At 42.0% G+C, this 17,820-nt stretch overlaps 2 protein-coding genes across 5 annotated transcripts in view; both read left to right on the top strand.

Annotated features, from left to right (window-relative positions):
* Positions 1 to 17,820, top strand: part of LOC114643681 (tripartite motif-containing protein 16-like) — a 488,218-nt gene that overhangs the window by 404,212 nt on the left and 66,186 nt on the right. The window lies entirely within an intron of this gene.
* LOC114644391 (tripartite motif-containing protein 16-like) overlaps positions 1 to 17,820 on the top strand; it is a 119,622-nt gene that overhangs the window by 35,616 nt on the left and 66,186 nt on the right. The window contains exon 1 of one of the 3 annotated variants that reach the window (XM_051928007.1): positions 13,180 to 13,828. The exons of 1 other annotated variant lie outside the window; for it this stretch is intronic. In XM_051928007.1, coding sequence (XP_051783967.1) covers positions 13,235 to 13,828 — 594 coding nt within the window. In that variant the 5' untranslated portion in view covers positions 13,180 to 13,234. Of the gene's footprint in view, positions 1 to 13,179; positions 13,829 to 17,820 lie in introns of those variants that run through there. One more of the 3 variants, XM_051928005.1, reaches the window with a different exon arrangement.

Below are 17,820 nucleotides of genomic sequence, written 5' to 3'. Positions count from 1 at the left end.
TCGGCCATGGAGACCCATTCCATGAAGCTCTTTCTCTCTACTGTACTGTTCTTGAGCTTTTGGAGGTCTGTAGCTATTGACTCTGCCCACCTCAGTATGCGCTGTCCTCGCTCTGTGGCCTACCACTCCGTGGCTGAGTCGCTGTCTCCAAATCTCAGTTACGTTTAGCTGGTATTTTTGTAAAATTACTTCTCAATTGCCTCCATTTTGTTTTAACACCTGTGGACGCTGAAGTCAAAAAACGATGGGAGACAAAAACATCAATTTAAATTAAAAGCAATTTCTTTATTCTTGGTGAGTTTAAAGAGACTGCAGAACCCCCAGCTCAGTGCCACTGCCTGGTCAGATCAAACAGCCTTCTGAAAGAAAAATTCTTTTCTTTTTATTATCTAGCCTATCCATTAGTCAAAGAGAAAACCACATGACAGTTCATTTTAAGGTCATACATAAATTACTGTAAATTATGTTTACATCCTGATTATTACATGTGCAAGTGCACAGAATTTCTTATCTTAATAAAGAGCTATTAGGGAGCTCACGTTCCTAAGAAATACGCTCTTATCAGCACACACAAGACCAGTTTAAAGCAATTTCTTATAGTACATTAGTTATAAAGAAATTACATTCTTATAGTTTTAATATCTTCATTAGATTTTATTTGGTTAGATTAATAAATCCTTATTTATTAATCCATAAGGGACATGTTTCTTATGGTTTTAAGCAAGAATTCAGAAACTATTACATTAATTTATAAAATCACAGAGTGTTCTGTAAGTATCAAAAGATCAACATTTTCTCATAAAAGAATGCAAGTGTTCTAATAATTCTGTGCACAAGCTTAATTCTTTTTCTACCTAAATGAAGAACAAATCATATAGAAGTAATAAATCATATATTAATACAAAATACAGTCATTGGTATTGTGAGGTAAATACTTATAATCATTACAGTTAATAATGTTTTTTTTTCTTTCTCACACCACTAACAGCTGAATATTTAGTAGCGAGGACATTTCACGAATGGACTTCTTGCACAGGTGGCATCCTATCACAGTACCAACTTGACTTCACTGAGCTCCTGAGAGCGACCCATTCTGTCACAAATGTCTGTAGAAGCCAGCAGTCTGTATGCCGAGGGGCTCGATGTTATAAACCTGTGGCCATGGAAGTGATTTATCAGGGGACGGGGGGCGTCCCAATACATTGGGCAGTATAGGGTATTTTTTAGTAAATTTGCAAAACATTTCTAAAATCCTGCTTTTGCTTTGTCACTCTGGGGTATTGAGTGTTGCTTGAAGAGGGGAAACGCTTACTGAAGCCACTGTACCTGTTAAGACGACAGACATTTTGAGATCGTGACGTTCTCCTCACTGATCCTGGCACCGGAGAGTAGTACAGTTGAACCTCGGACCACATACAAATCGGGTTACGGCCCAAATAGTTTGCCAAACTTTTACATCTGTTCACGACCACACACTCAGGTGACGAACAAGTCAGTTTTCCTTCCGGTTCATACGCGCCGGTGATTTCCGCACGTCTTCAGTCCCTCCCTGTACAGTACATTGTTCTCGGTCAGATGTGCATCGCGCAGAGGGACTTTACCTCAAAACTCTAATCTCCTCTCCACCCACCTTCCTGCTCACTTCCTTCATGCCAGAACTCGACTCATGGTGGTTTATCGTTAGTTTTTGTATTAATTACAGATTTTTCAAATTTTCATTTTTTTCCCTGTGCTTAAAAGTCATTAAAAAATGTGTTTACAGCGAGCGGTTCGTAAGGCTGTAGCGTGAACTCTTGCAATGTTAGTTTTCTATGTTCAAGTGTTATTCAATGTTTTTACATTTAGTTTACTATTACACTGTGCATTCTATGGTATAATTAACTATTTTTGTGCTTAAAAATCTTTAAAAAATATATATTGACATACAGCTCGTACGGTCCGGAATGGATTAATTGTATTTACATACAATCCTATGGGGGAAGTTACTTCGGGTCACGACCAAATCGGTTGCGACCAGAGTTTTAGAACGAATTACGGTCGTAACCCAAGGTTGCACTGTATTAGCGCGTGGCAAGTAAGAATTCTGAAGTTCTCCATACATGTGACAAGAATGACCATATAAACTCATAAAAGGTAATATTTTTCGTTTGTCTGGCTATTTTATTCCAGAAACCTTAATGGAAGTTTTTTCAGAAGCGCCATCAGCGTCTCACTCATAATGTGCGTGGCTTCTTTGTTGTAAAACGCCTTCTAAACATCGCACTTTTCAAATATATATAAATATATTTTATTTTGTCTCGTATCAGGAAATTTTATGCACGCCGACTCCAAAATCAACTGCAACCCAGTCCACCCATTCAGGATCTTTGAAGTCGATGAAGCATGACGCTACCTCCAAGCATGGCAAAGGCATGAACAGCGCGGTGGCTTATTTCCTCGCCAAGGACAAGATACCTTTCGAGATTGTCGAGAGTCCCGGCTTTCTACATCTGATGAGGGAGACGGCCCCCTTCTACACGGTACCAAATAGGCATTTCTTTGCGACCGGCGAAATTCCAAAGATGTACGAAAAACTGTGCGCCAGCATTGAAGAGAAAGTGGCTATGGGTGTATGGTTTTTGGTGACCGCTGACCAGTGGACGACCAGCAGCGCCGATCGCCGCGGCGGTGGGTGTGAGACGTTCATAAGCTTCACAGTCCACTATGTTACTTTGGACTGGCAGCTTCATTCCCATTGCCTTGAGACCCTTTAATTCCCTGAGGAACACACGCCAGAAAAAATTTTGGAAGTTTTTGAAAACATGTTGCACGAGTGGAAAATCAAAAGCGAAAATCTGTCGGGAATCACCACGGGCAACACTGCAAACTTGATTAAAGCCTTTGGTAAATTCCCTTGCGTGTGGATCGGATGTTTCGGGGATAACTTAAACCTGGCCATCTCAAAAGTCCTGAAGATGCCGCAGGTTGACGGTGCAGTCAAAGCATGCCGATGTTTGGTCCATGCGTTTGCGTAGAGCTGGAAAAAGAGGCGGGAACTGAAAAAGAAACAAGAAGAGCTGAACGTCCCTGAGCAGGCGCTGATCCAGGATGAGGCAACCACATGGGGGTCAACGGCTGAGATGATTTCCCGGTTTCTGGAGCAGCAGCAAGCCGTCTGTGCTGTTCTTGCCACGGACAAGAATGCATGGCATCTAATGCTCAAGGACACAGACATTGCTGTCCTGGAGGACGTCAGCCAGATTCTCCCATTCATCCCACTTGAGCTGACCCTCTAATGTCCTCATTTCTAATCCTTTCCATCCTCGTCACACCCAATGCAAATCTTAGCATCTGTAACTCTACCACCCCCAGGTCAGTCTCCTGCTGTCCTTCTCCCACTTGCGATTCCCCTTATGAATTGGGGACGTGGCACAGGTGTGGCGATTAGCAGCTCTCTGCATCAATTACGGCCACTGGCAATTCTACTAAGTGCAGGACCGCCCACATCATGCCTCTGGAACCACTCTTGCCATGCTACCACACCCTCGGTCCTCCTTATAGCCGTGAGTGCACCGATTATTTATTTAAAATGGCGGTCAGCCGCAGACTTCACTTTACCATATCAGGCCTTCCTCTTTTCCTCTTCCCTGGCAGCTCTATCCTTAGTACCCTTCTCCCAGTATACCCAGCATCTCTCCTCTGCACATGTCCAGACCAACGCAATCTCATCTCTCTGACTTTGTCTCCAAACTGTCCCACTTGAGCTGACCCTCTAATGTCCTAATTTCTAATCCTGCCCATCCTCATCACACCCAATGCAAATCTTAGCATCTTTAACTCTGCCACCTCCAGCTCTGTCTCCTGTTTATGGTCAGTGCCATATTTTATGCACACATAATAAAAACAACCCACATTACCTCATTGTCTCAGGAATTTTATATCTCACTGTTTATAAAATAATATTTAATAAGCAAGCTTACGGAATACGCCCACCACAGTGACACTCTGAATATTATCGATCTTCAGTGCTACCTACGCCACACTTGATCTGAGCCTGTCTGGCTCTCTGTAGCCCAAAAGTCGCCGGTTGGAGTCCACAAAACAAGTGGTCGGACCGAAAGGCACAGTAAACCCCGAAATGGTGTTTTTCAGTCATCGGGTGCTTTATGTTCTCCTGGTGGTCCTATTCAAAGCAGAGCAGTCATGGACGGTCAATGCTTTCTCCAAATGAGATCTTTCCGCACTGACTTAGCCGATGTTGTTACTTTTAATTTGTCTGATTGTCTAAAAAAAAAGGTACCAGGCTGAATATGGAGCACCAGCTGGACAACCAGTTTAATATTTCATGTAGAAAAACGACGAAGCAAAAATATTAAGTAAGCAAGTCTGCTCATTGATCGTAGTAAAGTCCTCGTTCTGGGCTCAGGGAACTCACTGGTCCAACAATTAACTATGCAGTGTACTGGAAGAGGTGGGGTTTGCAGCAATTCTACCGGAAATGACGTCACTCGTCCTCTGGGAGCTTCTGGAACATTCTAAGGAGAAAACGGAAATTGCGTCAATGACAGTGCATCACTCTTTTCCTTTACCACCCGCCGGTCCCATACCTGTGTGACAATAATCGGTATCACTTTAGATTAGGTGTGTCTAATACGCTGTACTTACCATGTAATGACTTATACAATTACAGAATAACTTGGTGTTATTACCTTGTACTTTTGGTGTAATACAGTGTAACTCTATAATTAATTACTCAATTGTAATTGTTATTCTACAATTTTTAAAAGTATGCATATAAACTGTAGGGATAACAATTACCTACAGCATTGCATTGTGTGGACAGCGTGGTGGCACAGTGGTAGTGCTGCTGCATCTCAGTAAGGAGACTCAGGTTCACGTCCCAGGTCATCCCTACGTGGAGTTTGCATGTTCTCCCCGTTTCCTCCGGGTGCTCCGGTTTCCTTCCACAGTCCAAAGACATGCAGGTTAGGTGCATTGGCAATTCTAAATTGTCCCTAGTGTGTGTGCTTGGTGTGTGGGGGTGTGTGTGTGCGCATGCCCTGCGGTGGGCTGGTGCTCTGCCTGGGGTTTGTTTCCTGCCTTGTGCCCTGTGTTGGCTGGGATTGGCTCCAGCAGACCCCCGTGACCCTGTGTTAGGATATAGCGGGTTGGAGAATGACTGACTGGCTGATTACATTGTGTTACCCAGTAATTACAAGGTAATAACACCAAGTTATTCTGTAATTATACAGGTAATTACATGGTAAGTACAGTGTAATTAGGGACTCCTAATCTAAAGTGACGCACAATAATCCTAATTTGTGTCATAGTTTTATTTTGAGCGATGCTACCCTGTGATGCCAGCGATGAGCCTCAGGTGCTTCTGACAACCTTATGTTCCTCTTTGGCGTGTTTAGGTGTTTTTTATTTATTTTTTCTTTCTTCACCATAGACCCTGTAACTCCAGCTGTGTTAGATCATGTTAAACATTTTAAAATCCTACCCACGTGAAAAACGTGACCATAAAGGGTGCTGTTGAACAGCCATCTTTTACTGCTTGGGCATCTCATCCCATGGTGTTGCTTTGCTGTTTAAACTCATGGCCAAATTCTACATTTTAGGTCCATTTTATTTATTCATTTTTTGTTTTGTTATTTTAATACACTGTAGGTTTGTTGGTGTCTCAGACTTCAGTGTCATAATGTGAAAATCTGAGCTCCTTCTCCTTTGACTTGAATGTTCAGAAGCAGGTTAACCTCCATCTCAAAACCCCCCATCCACATTATCATTAGAAAAGGCCTGACACTGTGACCTCCCAGGCACAAAAGGAAAAGCTACTAAATATAATCGTGATTGGAAATATTAGCACCTCTGCACAGAAATTGGGTTAATTTTCTTCATAAAACCGCAGTAGTAGTAGGGTGTTATACCGTGTTAGCCGTTATGGATACAAAGAGAAGTCGAGCAAAGTAACACCTTTCATTGGCGAACTACAAAGATTAAACTATACAAGCTTTCAAAGACAACTCAGGCCCCTTCTTTAGTCAAGACGAAATCGTTAGATCTTACGTTATAAAATCAATAGCTGTGTAAGCCTGTGCTGTAAAAGGTTGTGGCTCCTAGAAACCATGGATTCTGGCACTTAAATCAATCAGTCACATCAGTTGTGCATTAGCGGCTAAGCAGGGTTCTCTTTCCTCAGCAGTTTCATTTTGTCGATGTGCTCACCTCCATTGTCTGTCAGCGGCCAAGTGAGTTTCTTTATCCTTGGCGGTTTCATTTTGCTAATGTGCTCGCCTTCTTTGTGTATTAGCAGCTAAGCGAGTTTCTCTCTCCTTGGAGGTTTCATTTTGCCAATGTGCTCACCTTGCTTGTGCATTAACAGTTAAGCGAGGTTCTCTTTTCTTGGCGGTTTTGTTTTTCCTCCATTGTCTATCAGCGGCTATGTGAGTTTCTCTCTTCTCTGTGGTTTCATTTTGTCGATGTGCTCGCCTCACTTGTGTATTAGCGGCTAAATGAGTTTCTCTTTTCTCAGCAGTTTCACTTTGGCGACAGAGTCGCTTTCTTTGAACTTCATGCTGTAGCCTCGTACTTCCGGGCCAGACAGACTTCCACATGTAGACGTTTATATATAAGATTATATTACTTACATCATGCCTGAAGAAGGGGATCTGAGTTGCCTTTGGAAGCTTTCATATTGTAATCTTTCTTTCTAGCCAATTGAAGGGGTCATTTTGCTCGACTTCTCTTTGCACTCATAAAACCGCAGGATTTAACAATGTTCTGCTCTTCACAGATGTATTTCTTTCATTTGTAGTGGAATAATTTAATAAAAAGATGAAAATTAAATGACACAACCTCATTTTGCTTCACCTAAAAATTGCAAATTGTAAATGATCAACACCTTTTCTAGAAATCGTAAGAAATATTTGGCTGTCAAGCAGGTGATTTGTCTTTTATAGTCCCCTCAGGTGACCGCTATAGCTGAAAGGACTGATTTAAATGGAGGAACAAAGACCTGCAAAAGTAGAACAATAAGAAGTGTGAGGGATCAGCATGAAATTACAAACGCTTCAAGAAAGTACCGTCTGTAAGCAGAACATCAGAAGAAAGCAACCATCCGATGATGTTGAGGAGCCACAGGTTTGATGAAGTTACTACAAACAAGGGATGTGCAACATGACATTTAATTTTCTAGAAGACTATCTGCTCCTATACTTTTGCTCACCTAACAAATAAATGGGGTACCGTTTAACATGTTGAGATGTCAGTGCCAGCTGGACTCTTCGTGTCATAGTCTCACTTCGCCCTCAAACCCCAAGTATCGTCAGCATATGGCAGAAATGAATGAATCAGCCCTGCCGTTCCAGCACCCTTGTATGGGAACTGCATTAATAATCTGTCATTGTCACCTCCTGCACAACCCCACCCCATATGACAGAGAACAGGTTGGACCATTCAGCCCAGCATGCCCTCAATTCCAAGTTGTACTCACTAACCAACAAAGCCCATCATCAAATTCAGTGAGTTAAACTTACTAGCAGATCAAGGCGGCTCTTCCTCTTATCTCCCCTGAAGGGAACCAAAATAAGCCGGATGGGGCTCTGCATGTGAATCCTCGAGCTCGAGGTCCTCTCCCTTAAAAACGGTCTTCTCATCCTTGTCACGGGCCTCTTGTTTGTCGCCCGTGTTTTTCTCCTGCTGAACGCACAGTGACACCGCATCACTGGAGTCCTCGTTTACTGGTGCGGTCACCTCCTCATACTCCTCCTATTTAATGGCCACATGTCTATCTTCCGTTACCAGTTTAGTGTCGTCCTCTCCATTGCGGTGTCCAGTTTGGACAAGCTGTCACTGCAGTTCACTTCTGATGATGATGATGATGATGACCTGTGAAAGGACAAAACAAAGCTGCTTAAACACATGGCTCCTCTCCGTGGGAGATTGACGGCCACATCTGGCATGGCATGGCTTTTCTATTTCAACTATCACTCAGGCACATTGGTAACCAATAGTTTGTACTCAAGCACAAGGACTTCCGCATGCTAAGCTTTCTCAAAGTTAGGCAGAGCAGCTCATTTCTCAATCGCTTCATGCAAATAAGGAGACTCCACGCAGACCCTGGTGCTGCAACGACAGGAGTGCCAGCTCAGCGCTGCCCATCGGCCCAGTGTTGAAACGTCTGCAATCAACTTCTGAAACTCCGGAATAATTCAACTTGGGGGAACTGGCATTGCTGAAGTGGACACATAGGGAGAGTGTGTGTGTGTGTGTGTGTGTGTGTGGGCATGTTTAACATACAATGAGGGGTTAGATCAAAGGATAGAAGATACTAAGGACAGACAATTATTATTATTATTATTATTATTATTATTATTATTATTATTATTTTTATGATTGGACAGCACAGTGGCTGTATTGCTGTATCTCAGAGAAGGATAAGTGATGGATGCCTATGATGTCTTCTCTTGTCACTTGATTGTGTGCTGTGCGTGCGCAATATTCTCAGGGTCAGGTACTTCTACTCACTAATGATGGAGCTGGAGAGGAGAGATTAATATGGGCAAGGAAGAACTTCACTGGACACTGTACACAAGGCAGTGATGACACGATAAACCTACAACAGATGCATATGAAAGGCACTATACTGCTGAAGATTTCCAGGTAAGGAAGACTGACATTTAAGGTGAGGTTAACTAGACTCAGTAGCCACAATGCCGTAGGGGTAGCGATTGGCACATGCAAATAAAATACAATTACACTGGAGTCTGTACAATGTGACAGTAGGGACCCTACAAACATATGATTGATTGATTGATTGATTGATATAGAGATGTGAAAGGCACTCTATAATAGATATAAATAGATATTAATTTTAGTAGGTAGGATCACAAAATTAGTTACATGCATACTGCAGGTAGACAGATATGATAGGCACTATATTATAGATAGATAGATAGATAGATAGATAGATAGATAGATAGATAGATAGATAGATAGATAGATAGATAGATAGATAGATAGATAGATAGATAGATAGATATTAATTTTATTATAGTCGAAAGGATCACAAAGTTACTTGCATACAAACTGCAGATAGATATATAGATAGGCATGAAAGGCACTATATAATGGATCGATATGTGAAAGGATTTAAGTCTCAAAGACAGCATTTCTTAAACTACATGTTTGTAATGTTTTGCCCCATAGATGTGTGGTAAAATTGCAAATATTGTTGTGAGTGATACAGCGTCCTCTATTCACTCCCCTTTTTCTGACAGCCCAAAGTGTGCTGCTTGACGGCGCCAGTGCTGTACGAAGGGTTAACAGCTGCAGGTGGTTCAACAGCAATCTCTGTTAGTTTTGCTACCAGTATAAGATTGGTTGAAATCTAAATAATCAACTTAGACCGCAGTGTTAACATTTGCAGTGCACCATCTAGTGGAATGTATTTTGTATTTTGCATTGCATTTGTCATTCCAACAGATGGCTCATCACACATATTTGTGGTAATAAAATGCATTGCCTTTGTCATTCTAACAGGTGGTGGATTACAGACATCTTTGTTACTAAAATGCATCGCTTTTGTCATTTTAACAGATGGTACATCAAAAACATTTGCGGTAATAAAATGCATTCAATTTTTCATTGCAACAGTTGGCATATCACAAGCAATTGTGGTAATAAAATGCTTTGCATTTCTCACCACAAGCCAAAGACATTTCTAGTAGTAAAATTCATTCCATTTTTCATTCCAGCAGATGGCACATCACAAACATTAGTGGTAAGAAAATGCATTGCATTTGTCATTTCAACGTATGTAAAATAATAATGCATTGCATTTCTCATTTCAAGAGATGGTGCATTAAAACCACTTGTACAGTGGGTATAGAAAAGAATCCTCCCTTCGAAATATTCCCATTTTATTTGCTTTACAGCCTTAAACAAGAAGTGAACAGAACAGCAATACAACTTCCCCAGCCTGCTGTTTAGGGTCGCTAGGCACACTTATAAAACAACAAAATGTCACTATGTGTTTTGTCTTTACTCGTTTTTCATTCACTGTTGACTCTTTAGACTTTCTTTCTCTCTCCTCACGTCCCAACACCTCCTTCCTTCCTCTCTCCTCCCTCCCGCCGCTGACGCACCTTCTGTCTTTCTATGTAGTTGTAAAAACGAAGAGCCTGCTCTAAAGAGAGTAAACAGAAAACATTAATTACAGTACGTCACAATAGCTTCTTCTTCGATTTCCGTTTTTTCTTTGCGACCCCCTTGTAGATATAGTGCCCCACAGGTTCAGCCACACTGCTGTAAGGATAAAATAAATGGCAACTGTTCCGGTAAGAGGCAGCGCGCACCTTCACTGATGAGGGCCAAACTGCGGACAGCCTCGACACGGAGCTTCATGCTTGAAAGAAGGAAAAAAGACAAGCCTTTAACAACTGATTAAATAAGCTAACTAATATGTTCTGCTGTTACTTTATTTATTATCGTTAGGACATACAAAGAAGCACTGGCATATAAACCTAAATGCTAATCTCACACATATCTGTGTGTCTCATATAAAAGCCTGCAAACGCACACAGCGCTGCTGTTCATTCTTGGCGCTCGGCTGCTCACTCGTCTGTCAGGGCTAAGCTGCTGCTAACTTCACGGACATCGATGTGCAGTGAAAGGTCCGTAACCTTCAATAATCAGCTCTTAACCCCTATATACAGTGGCTCAGACTAGGTAGATATCAGAATGCGTTTTATTTTAATGTTATTGCCCAAAGTATTACTGAGCCCTAATAAAAGTAAATGCCATTAAGTGCTTATATGTTTGATGTGCCAGCCTAAGAGCCTGCCCAGTACTCACACAGCCAAAGGCCCTGCCTGCAGTTTGTTTGTCTTCTGTCAGTGAGCGGCTCAGCACCGGCGTTCACAAAACAAGATCTGCCTGTGAAAAGGCTGACAGGACAGGGCCCTTCTGCAGAAATAAATGGTGTCCTTTTAAAGTTACCTCAGGCCTACACTTTTCAGAGCTAATAGCACTAAAACTAATAATAAAGCATATTGATCCCTAATCAAAATTCGCGGCATTCTCCACCTTAATAAATGGAAAAGTGTCTCTGTGTCTGTGTCTCTGCGTGTCAATTTGGTTCGTTTGTCTCTCTCATTCCAACAGGTGGCACATCACAAACATTTATAGTAATAAAATTAATGGCATTTGTCACTCCAGCAAATGGTACATCACAAATACTAACACTGCTTTTACGAATCCAATACCAAATGGTGTGTAACAGAGACATCATGTTAAATTTGTCATTCCAACAGATGGCACATCTCAAACATTAACATGGCTTTTACAAATCCCATACTAAATTGTATATAACAGAAACATACACATTTATTTGTCATTCAAACATTCTATACATTATATTACTACAAATGTTTGTAATGTGCAATCTGTTTATTAATACATGACTTACATTCCAATAGGTGGTGCTCTGCATATGATAACACTGAGGCCCACGCTGATCACTTATATTTCATCTAAGATTATTAAATGCCACATTCCTTTGACATTTCTATACTTTGTCTTTATTTCTTTAGAGACTGAAGTAAATATTAGGGCAACAGATGTTGGAAATGACTGCTTTCTTGCCCATGGTGTTATCAACGCTGAGAGGTATCACTTGAATAATAATAATAATAATTCTTTATATTTTTATTGTGCTTTTCTCACTACTCAGAGCTCTTCTACACAGTGAGTGGGGAGCCACTTCAACCACCACTAATGTGCAGCATCCACCTGATGATGTCATGACAGCCATTTTTGTGCCAGTATGCTCACCACACATGAGCTATTAGATGGTGAAGTGGTGAGAGAAAAAGTTAGCTAATGAGAGACAGGGGACGATTAGGGGGCACAATGACAAGGCCTTGGAGGGCAATTTAGCAAAGACATCTTTATGGAGGACACACAGAGATCTTTAATAACCACAGAGAGTCAGGACTTCAGTTTTACTTCTCATCTGAAGGACAACACCATTTATACAGAACAGTGTCCTCGTCACTGCACAGGGCCATTGGGATCCACATTCAGACCACTGGGTAAGCCCCCTATTGGCCTCACCAACACCTCTTACAGCAGACACCCAAGCGTTTCCTAGATGGTCTCCAGTCCAAGTACTGACCAGGCCTGAATATGCTTAGGTTGAGGTAGATGACTTGATCTGAAGTGCATGTGGTGTGTCTGCTGGCTACAGAAGAGCAAAGGTGGCAGAGGTAAGACTCCCTTGGTTGGGAACTGGCATGAAACCAAATGTTATATGAGACTTCATGTGTCTCAGAGACATCTGTACATTTGTTAGTCCTGGTGACAGCGAGTCCCAGTGTGGGACACAGAGAAGTGACAGGCTGGAGGGGTCACTGTTATGTACTTAAGTGGAATGAGTCTGAGGTGAGCTATTACAGAGGGACTGGCATCAGGGCATCACTTATACCCAATTGTGTGACTCAGATCTGTGTGTGTTAATCGTAGGGTGCAGGAGTAGACGAGCCTGTTCAACAGACCTGATTAAGTCTCACAAATCCTGAGATAAAACGACTTGAATAACCAAGAAAATCTAAAAAACTGTGAAGGAGCCGAGAACGGCAAGCGCCTGCTGTGTGTTACGTGTGTGTGTGTTACGTGTGTGTGTGTCTGTCTGTCTGTCTGTTATCAGTTTTTAAGATGTTTTCATATTTCTACTTTCCTTGTGTTTATGAATGAATCATATTATTCTGTTTCTTAAACTGAGTGGGATTCAGTTGGGGTCTTTACTGGATAATCTGATAAATTCCTGGCATAGACAAAGAAAAACACAAACATTCATTATTGATAAGCAGGAGATGAGAACTTATTATGGGATGGATAATTTGCTTAATAAAGAGGACTAATGTGGAGTCTGATGTGGACTTCAGTGTGTAATAAATGAATAAGAAATACTGACGTGAGTGACACTTTAGCAGACCCCCTGTGACAGGTCATCTCTTCTCTCACTTGGTGGTCTTCACTGTCTGAGCTCCTCTCTCACATTAACTGTTCACCCTCAGTGTCTCCTCAGATGTTCTCTCTGTCAGCTCTCAGCTTTCTCTTTAAATCTCCTCCTCCTCCTCCTCCTCCTCCTCCTCCTCACTGAGCTCAGACAAACTTTCACTTTCATTTCTTCACAAGTCACTTCCTTGTTCCTCTGACTGATTCTCTCTGCCTGCCTCTCCTCAGACTGACGATGGCTGAAGCCCCGCTGTGTGGATTACAGGACGAGATCACCTGCTCGTTGTGTCTGGACACCCTGACTGACCCCGTCACCATCCCCTGTGGACATAATTTCTGTCTGAAGTGCCTCACGGACTGCTGGGATCAGAGCCAAGTGTGCAGCTGTCCTCAATGCAGAGAAAACTTCACCACGAGGCCTGCTCTGCGAAGAAATAATCTGCTGAATGAAGTCATCAAGAAATTAAAGAATTCAACAATTAGTCCTCCTCTTCCTCCTACTCCTCCATCTGAGAATTATGCTGGCCCTGGAGACGTGGAGTGTGACTTCTGTACTGGTAAGAAGTTCAGAGCTGTGAAGTCCTGTCTCACCTGCATAGCCTCCTACTGTCAGACTCACCTGCAGCCTCATTATGAAGGAGACGCCCTGAAGCACCACAAGTTGGTTGATCCTGATAGAAATCTGAAGGAGAAACTCTGTGAGAAACATCAGAAAAGTCTGGAGATGTTTTGCAAAACTGATCAGATGTGTATTTGCATGAAGTGTGGAGTGACTGAACATAACGGGCATAAAATGGTTGAGCTGGAGACGGAAAGAGAAGAAAAGCAGGTGAGTGATGTTTAGTGTTTAATGGACACTGTTTGAATAACTTTGAGTTAAGGAATTTGTACATTTAATGTGACAGAGAAATCTCTTCATCTCCAGTAAAACTCGATTATCTGTCACTTGATTAACTGTCAGGACTAAATAACAAAAACCCAACCTTGTGCACGCCAGCGTGTCCCGATTACTACTGCGAGTTCTGCACATTGGAACAACAGAAATCCCAGTGTCCGTTACGTACCTTCAGGCAGGCAGCTTGTGATGCTCTGTGTGGGGGCAGAAAGGGCAGAAAGCTGTAAGTGATGGCACTGGCTGAGGGGCTTCTGTTCTGTGAGGGGCGGACAGGACAAGTGAGGAGAGAAGTGAAGGTGTGGAGCAGGGAGTCAGGAGACAATAAGCAGGAGTGTTTGTGGTATCAAAAAGACACAACGAGAGTGGCAGGAGATCAACTGATCGGTAGGGAAAGCTTTCTGTGATTGTTTAGGAGGTGAGCTCTGTAACCAAATAACGGAGTGTAAGACAGGACACCGCTTGTGAGGGAACGAAGACTCCAAGGGAACGTAATTCAATAGAAGGTCTGACACATCGATAGTCACACTCTGTACTGCTGACACTTACACGCTGAGTGTGCTTAGCTGCTTGTCTTCCTTTGTGGTGTTTGTCCATTTTTAAAGAATCGGAGTTTGCATTTGGCTGATCTCAGGGCTGTTTAAGAGACACATTATTGTCACATGTCAGTCTGTATTGTACTCCAGAGTTAAGTCTACGATTCTTACAATAAGCTCAGCTCAGAAATGTCAATATACTATTCCTGTGTAGACTTTCTGTTTTTAATGATATAACTCATCAGGCTCTTCATTAGTGATTAGACATCATGTTATTTAGTGGAGCAGTACGGACATTTTGAATGTCAAACCCCTGAGTGATAATCCCACCAAATGTATGATTATGACAAAGACTCTGAGCTTTCATATTTGGTAAAACCCTAACAAGTCCAGCAGGAGTGTAAAGAACTGATTAGAAGTGTAAGTTTGACCATCTAAGCCAGTTTCAAATCCCCTATCACTACTACACAACCTCAATGTACAGTTGTTATAATATGTTTGTTATAATATTAAGTTTAATGTCACTGTCTCTGAGCACACTGTTATGGATTCATTCATACAGGCAGACCAAGTATGGTATGCAGGGGCTCAGCATTTTGAATTGCCGAGCCAAGCATAGGACTACATAGCCAAAGACAACTGGATGATTGTATAGTCAGCCTAAAGACAGAATAGTATATGTCTGTCCTCTGTCAGCACAAAATCTTCTTTCCTTGTTGGGAGAATGAGAACTGCATGTAGACATTGTGCTATTCCTGTATTTTTTGAAGGTGGGGTTTGAGTCCTTTCCTGTCCTTGTTTGGAGACTAGAAAGAGAGCCTGCACGTGGAGCAACCAGTATATAAGGATGATCCTACTGCCAATACACTTTGAAGCTGATGGACAGAACATTATGTCATCCATCCAGAAAATCCTTACAGCGTGGTGACGAAAGATGGCAGACTGCGTAGGTCAAGACTCCCACACCTTGATAGAGTCTGTCATAAGCTTCCTGTCTGTAACCGCGTAAATCCGTCAGTAAAGTAAGCTAAAGTATATCTTTTTCTCTCATGCGATTTTTGTACCGCCGTAATCACTATGGGAGGGATATCGCTTTTTATGTCATATTTCTATATTTTTCGGTTACTTAACATGCTACAATTTCAAAAGAACACATTATCCAGAGAACTAATGCCTTATAAGGAAACAACAGTAAGTTCAGATAAAGACACTTAACTTCAGTTCACCATTTGGTATTTCTTCAAATAAAGGACTAGTGTCACATCGGCTCTGCCAGGTCTCAGTCAGTGACACAAATGTGGCTGAGTCCTCACTGGAATATTAAAAGAGCTCGGCTCACAGGTGGACCAACGTTTAGAAACCAACATGTTAATCAACAATGAAGTCTATGATGTGGCCTGATATTTGTCAGTTGAATATGAATCAGGTCACTAATATCAACATCTAATTTTTGATCTCTTTCTGTTTTCTGTTGTTTAGCTATCACTTGATTTGGATTGATTTACATAAATCAGTTCTTCAGATGTCCCTGATAGCAGACATGTAATTGTAGGACAGACAGCCACTGCTTGGTCAGAAGTCTTTTTCTTAAGCTGCCACCGCCTGCCCCTCTTTTATTGACTCGTACCTTCAGCTCAGTTCACTTCACCAGGACTCTCCTCGACAGTTTTGGGTGTCATCTGATCAGTCTGATCAACCACAGCAAATGTCACCCAGCGATGTCTCAGTATGTCACTCTTTATCACTTTGTGACTGAAGATGGAGCCAAAACTCAACTTGATGGACAACACTTAGGAGGAATTAGCAGTAAAAAGGTTGGATTTCTGTTCATCCAAGACACCCACAGCAGCAAGTCCACTCTGTCCTTTATAACCCTTTGTAAGCACTAGAACTCTGATCTCTGCCCCTGGATTAGCTTCTTCCCTGTAGTAAGACCCTTATTGTGGCCATCACAAAGGCTCAATAATCTTTTCTGTTCCAAAGGGTAACGCAGTGCCAAACGATAAGAGCTGAAGACCCCAGTAATGGAGTTGAATGTGGGGGTCTCATTTAGTCCTGACTTGAAAAAGGAGAGCAAGGTGCACAAGTAAGAGAGACCACCTCTAAAATCTGTAGAATTACTGAAGGAGGACATCAACCAGCAGTTGTACATTTTGTTGCCACTAAAAGATAACCAGTAAGTGTGAAACCTCAAAGACTTTAAACTGAAGTACAACTCACAGTCACCAGGAGAAAAGGACAAGAGAGAGAAAATAATCTGATAGAAGAAAGACAAAGCCAACTGAATGTTCTTAAATGTGTGACAGAGGAAGATCTCCATGGACACAACAATCTGGACAAAGCATCACCTCACCTGAGTGACCATAAACCAAGTCAGGAGTTCACCTGCTCAGAGTCTGAGAACTTCTGACTGTGACTCGGTAGTTAAGATAAAGCCAGGGGGTGAATTCTGGGAGTTGACATCACCATAACTGTGTGAAGGAGAAGGCTGTAGCTGTTGTGAGGGTCTCTTCATAAATTCAGTAAGAAAACAAAAGTGGACTTGATTCAGTTCAGAGCAGCGTCTCACACACACAGAGGAGCTGTAAGGGAGTGTAGGCAACCTGTGAGGAAAACCAAACTGCCATCACAGTGCTGACTCTAGAAACTTAATAAGTAACTAAGAACTGAAGCAGAACTGAGATGAGAACAGTGTTGCTGCTCCAGTGTTGCTCACACAGTCCTTGAGTCTGCCTGACAGATAGTCCATCATCAGGACACCACAGGCTCACCCACCTGCACATCTCTGAGCTGAACCTTTAACAGGGATGGCTAGGTGGTCTTGAAGGCTCTGGTGAAACCAAAACACATAAACATAATAAACATCTCTCTATTATAAGAGACGAGACCTGATCTTTCTAAAGAGACTTTTTGGAAGTCCAGAGACACAGAAGTAATATGCGCGAGATGGAGACTTTGGCCATTTCGAAAGTCTACAAAAATGATAGTAAAGATCGCATTCGCGCAAACAAACAGAAATTATTACTCGTTGAAATAACAGAACAGCGAAAAGAGATTGAATATATTGTTTGGATTGAAACTTTAAGTTTTAGACTTGTAGATTGTCTAATTGGTGTCACTCAAAAGTATTGTTTCTTCAAATTAAAAAGGCCTCTCCTCAAGAATTAAAAGATTTGTGGTTTGGTGAAAGTGAAATCCACATACGCGGTCACACTTGGGTGACAGAGTGGCACAGACACACAGGAGATTTTAGTGATAAACGTTATTCAGACACTTCAAACAAACATAAGTCTCTTTCAGGAATGAATCGAGCTGTTTGTGTAGTCGGAGGGGATAGTTCAGTCTCTCAATTAGACGAATAGAAAATCTTCCTGTTCATAGGGGTGCGCCTCA

The sequence above is a fragment of the Erpetoichthys calabaricus genome, chromosome 5, assembly GCF_900747795.2.
Source record: "Erpetoichthys calabaricus chromosome 5, fErpCal1.3, whole genome shotgun sequence".
Lineage (NCBI taxonomy): Eukaryota > Metazoa > Chordata > Cladistia > Polypteriformes > Polypteridae > Erpetoichthys > Erpetoichthys calabaricus.
This window is presented reverse-complemented; position numbering and strand designations above follow the sequence as displayed.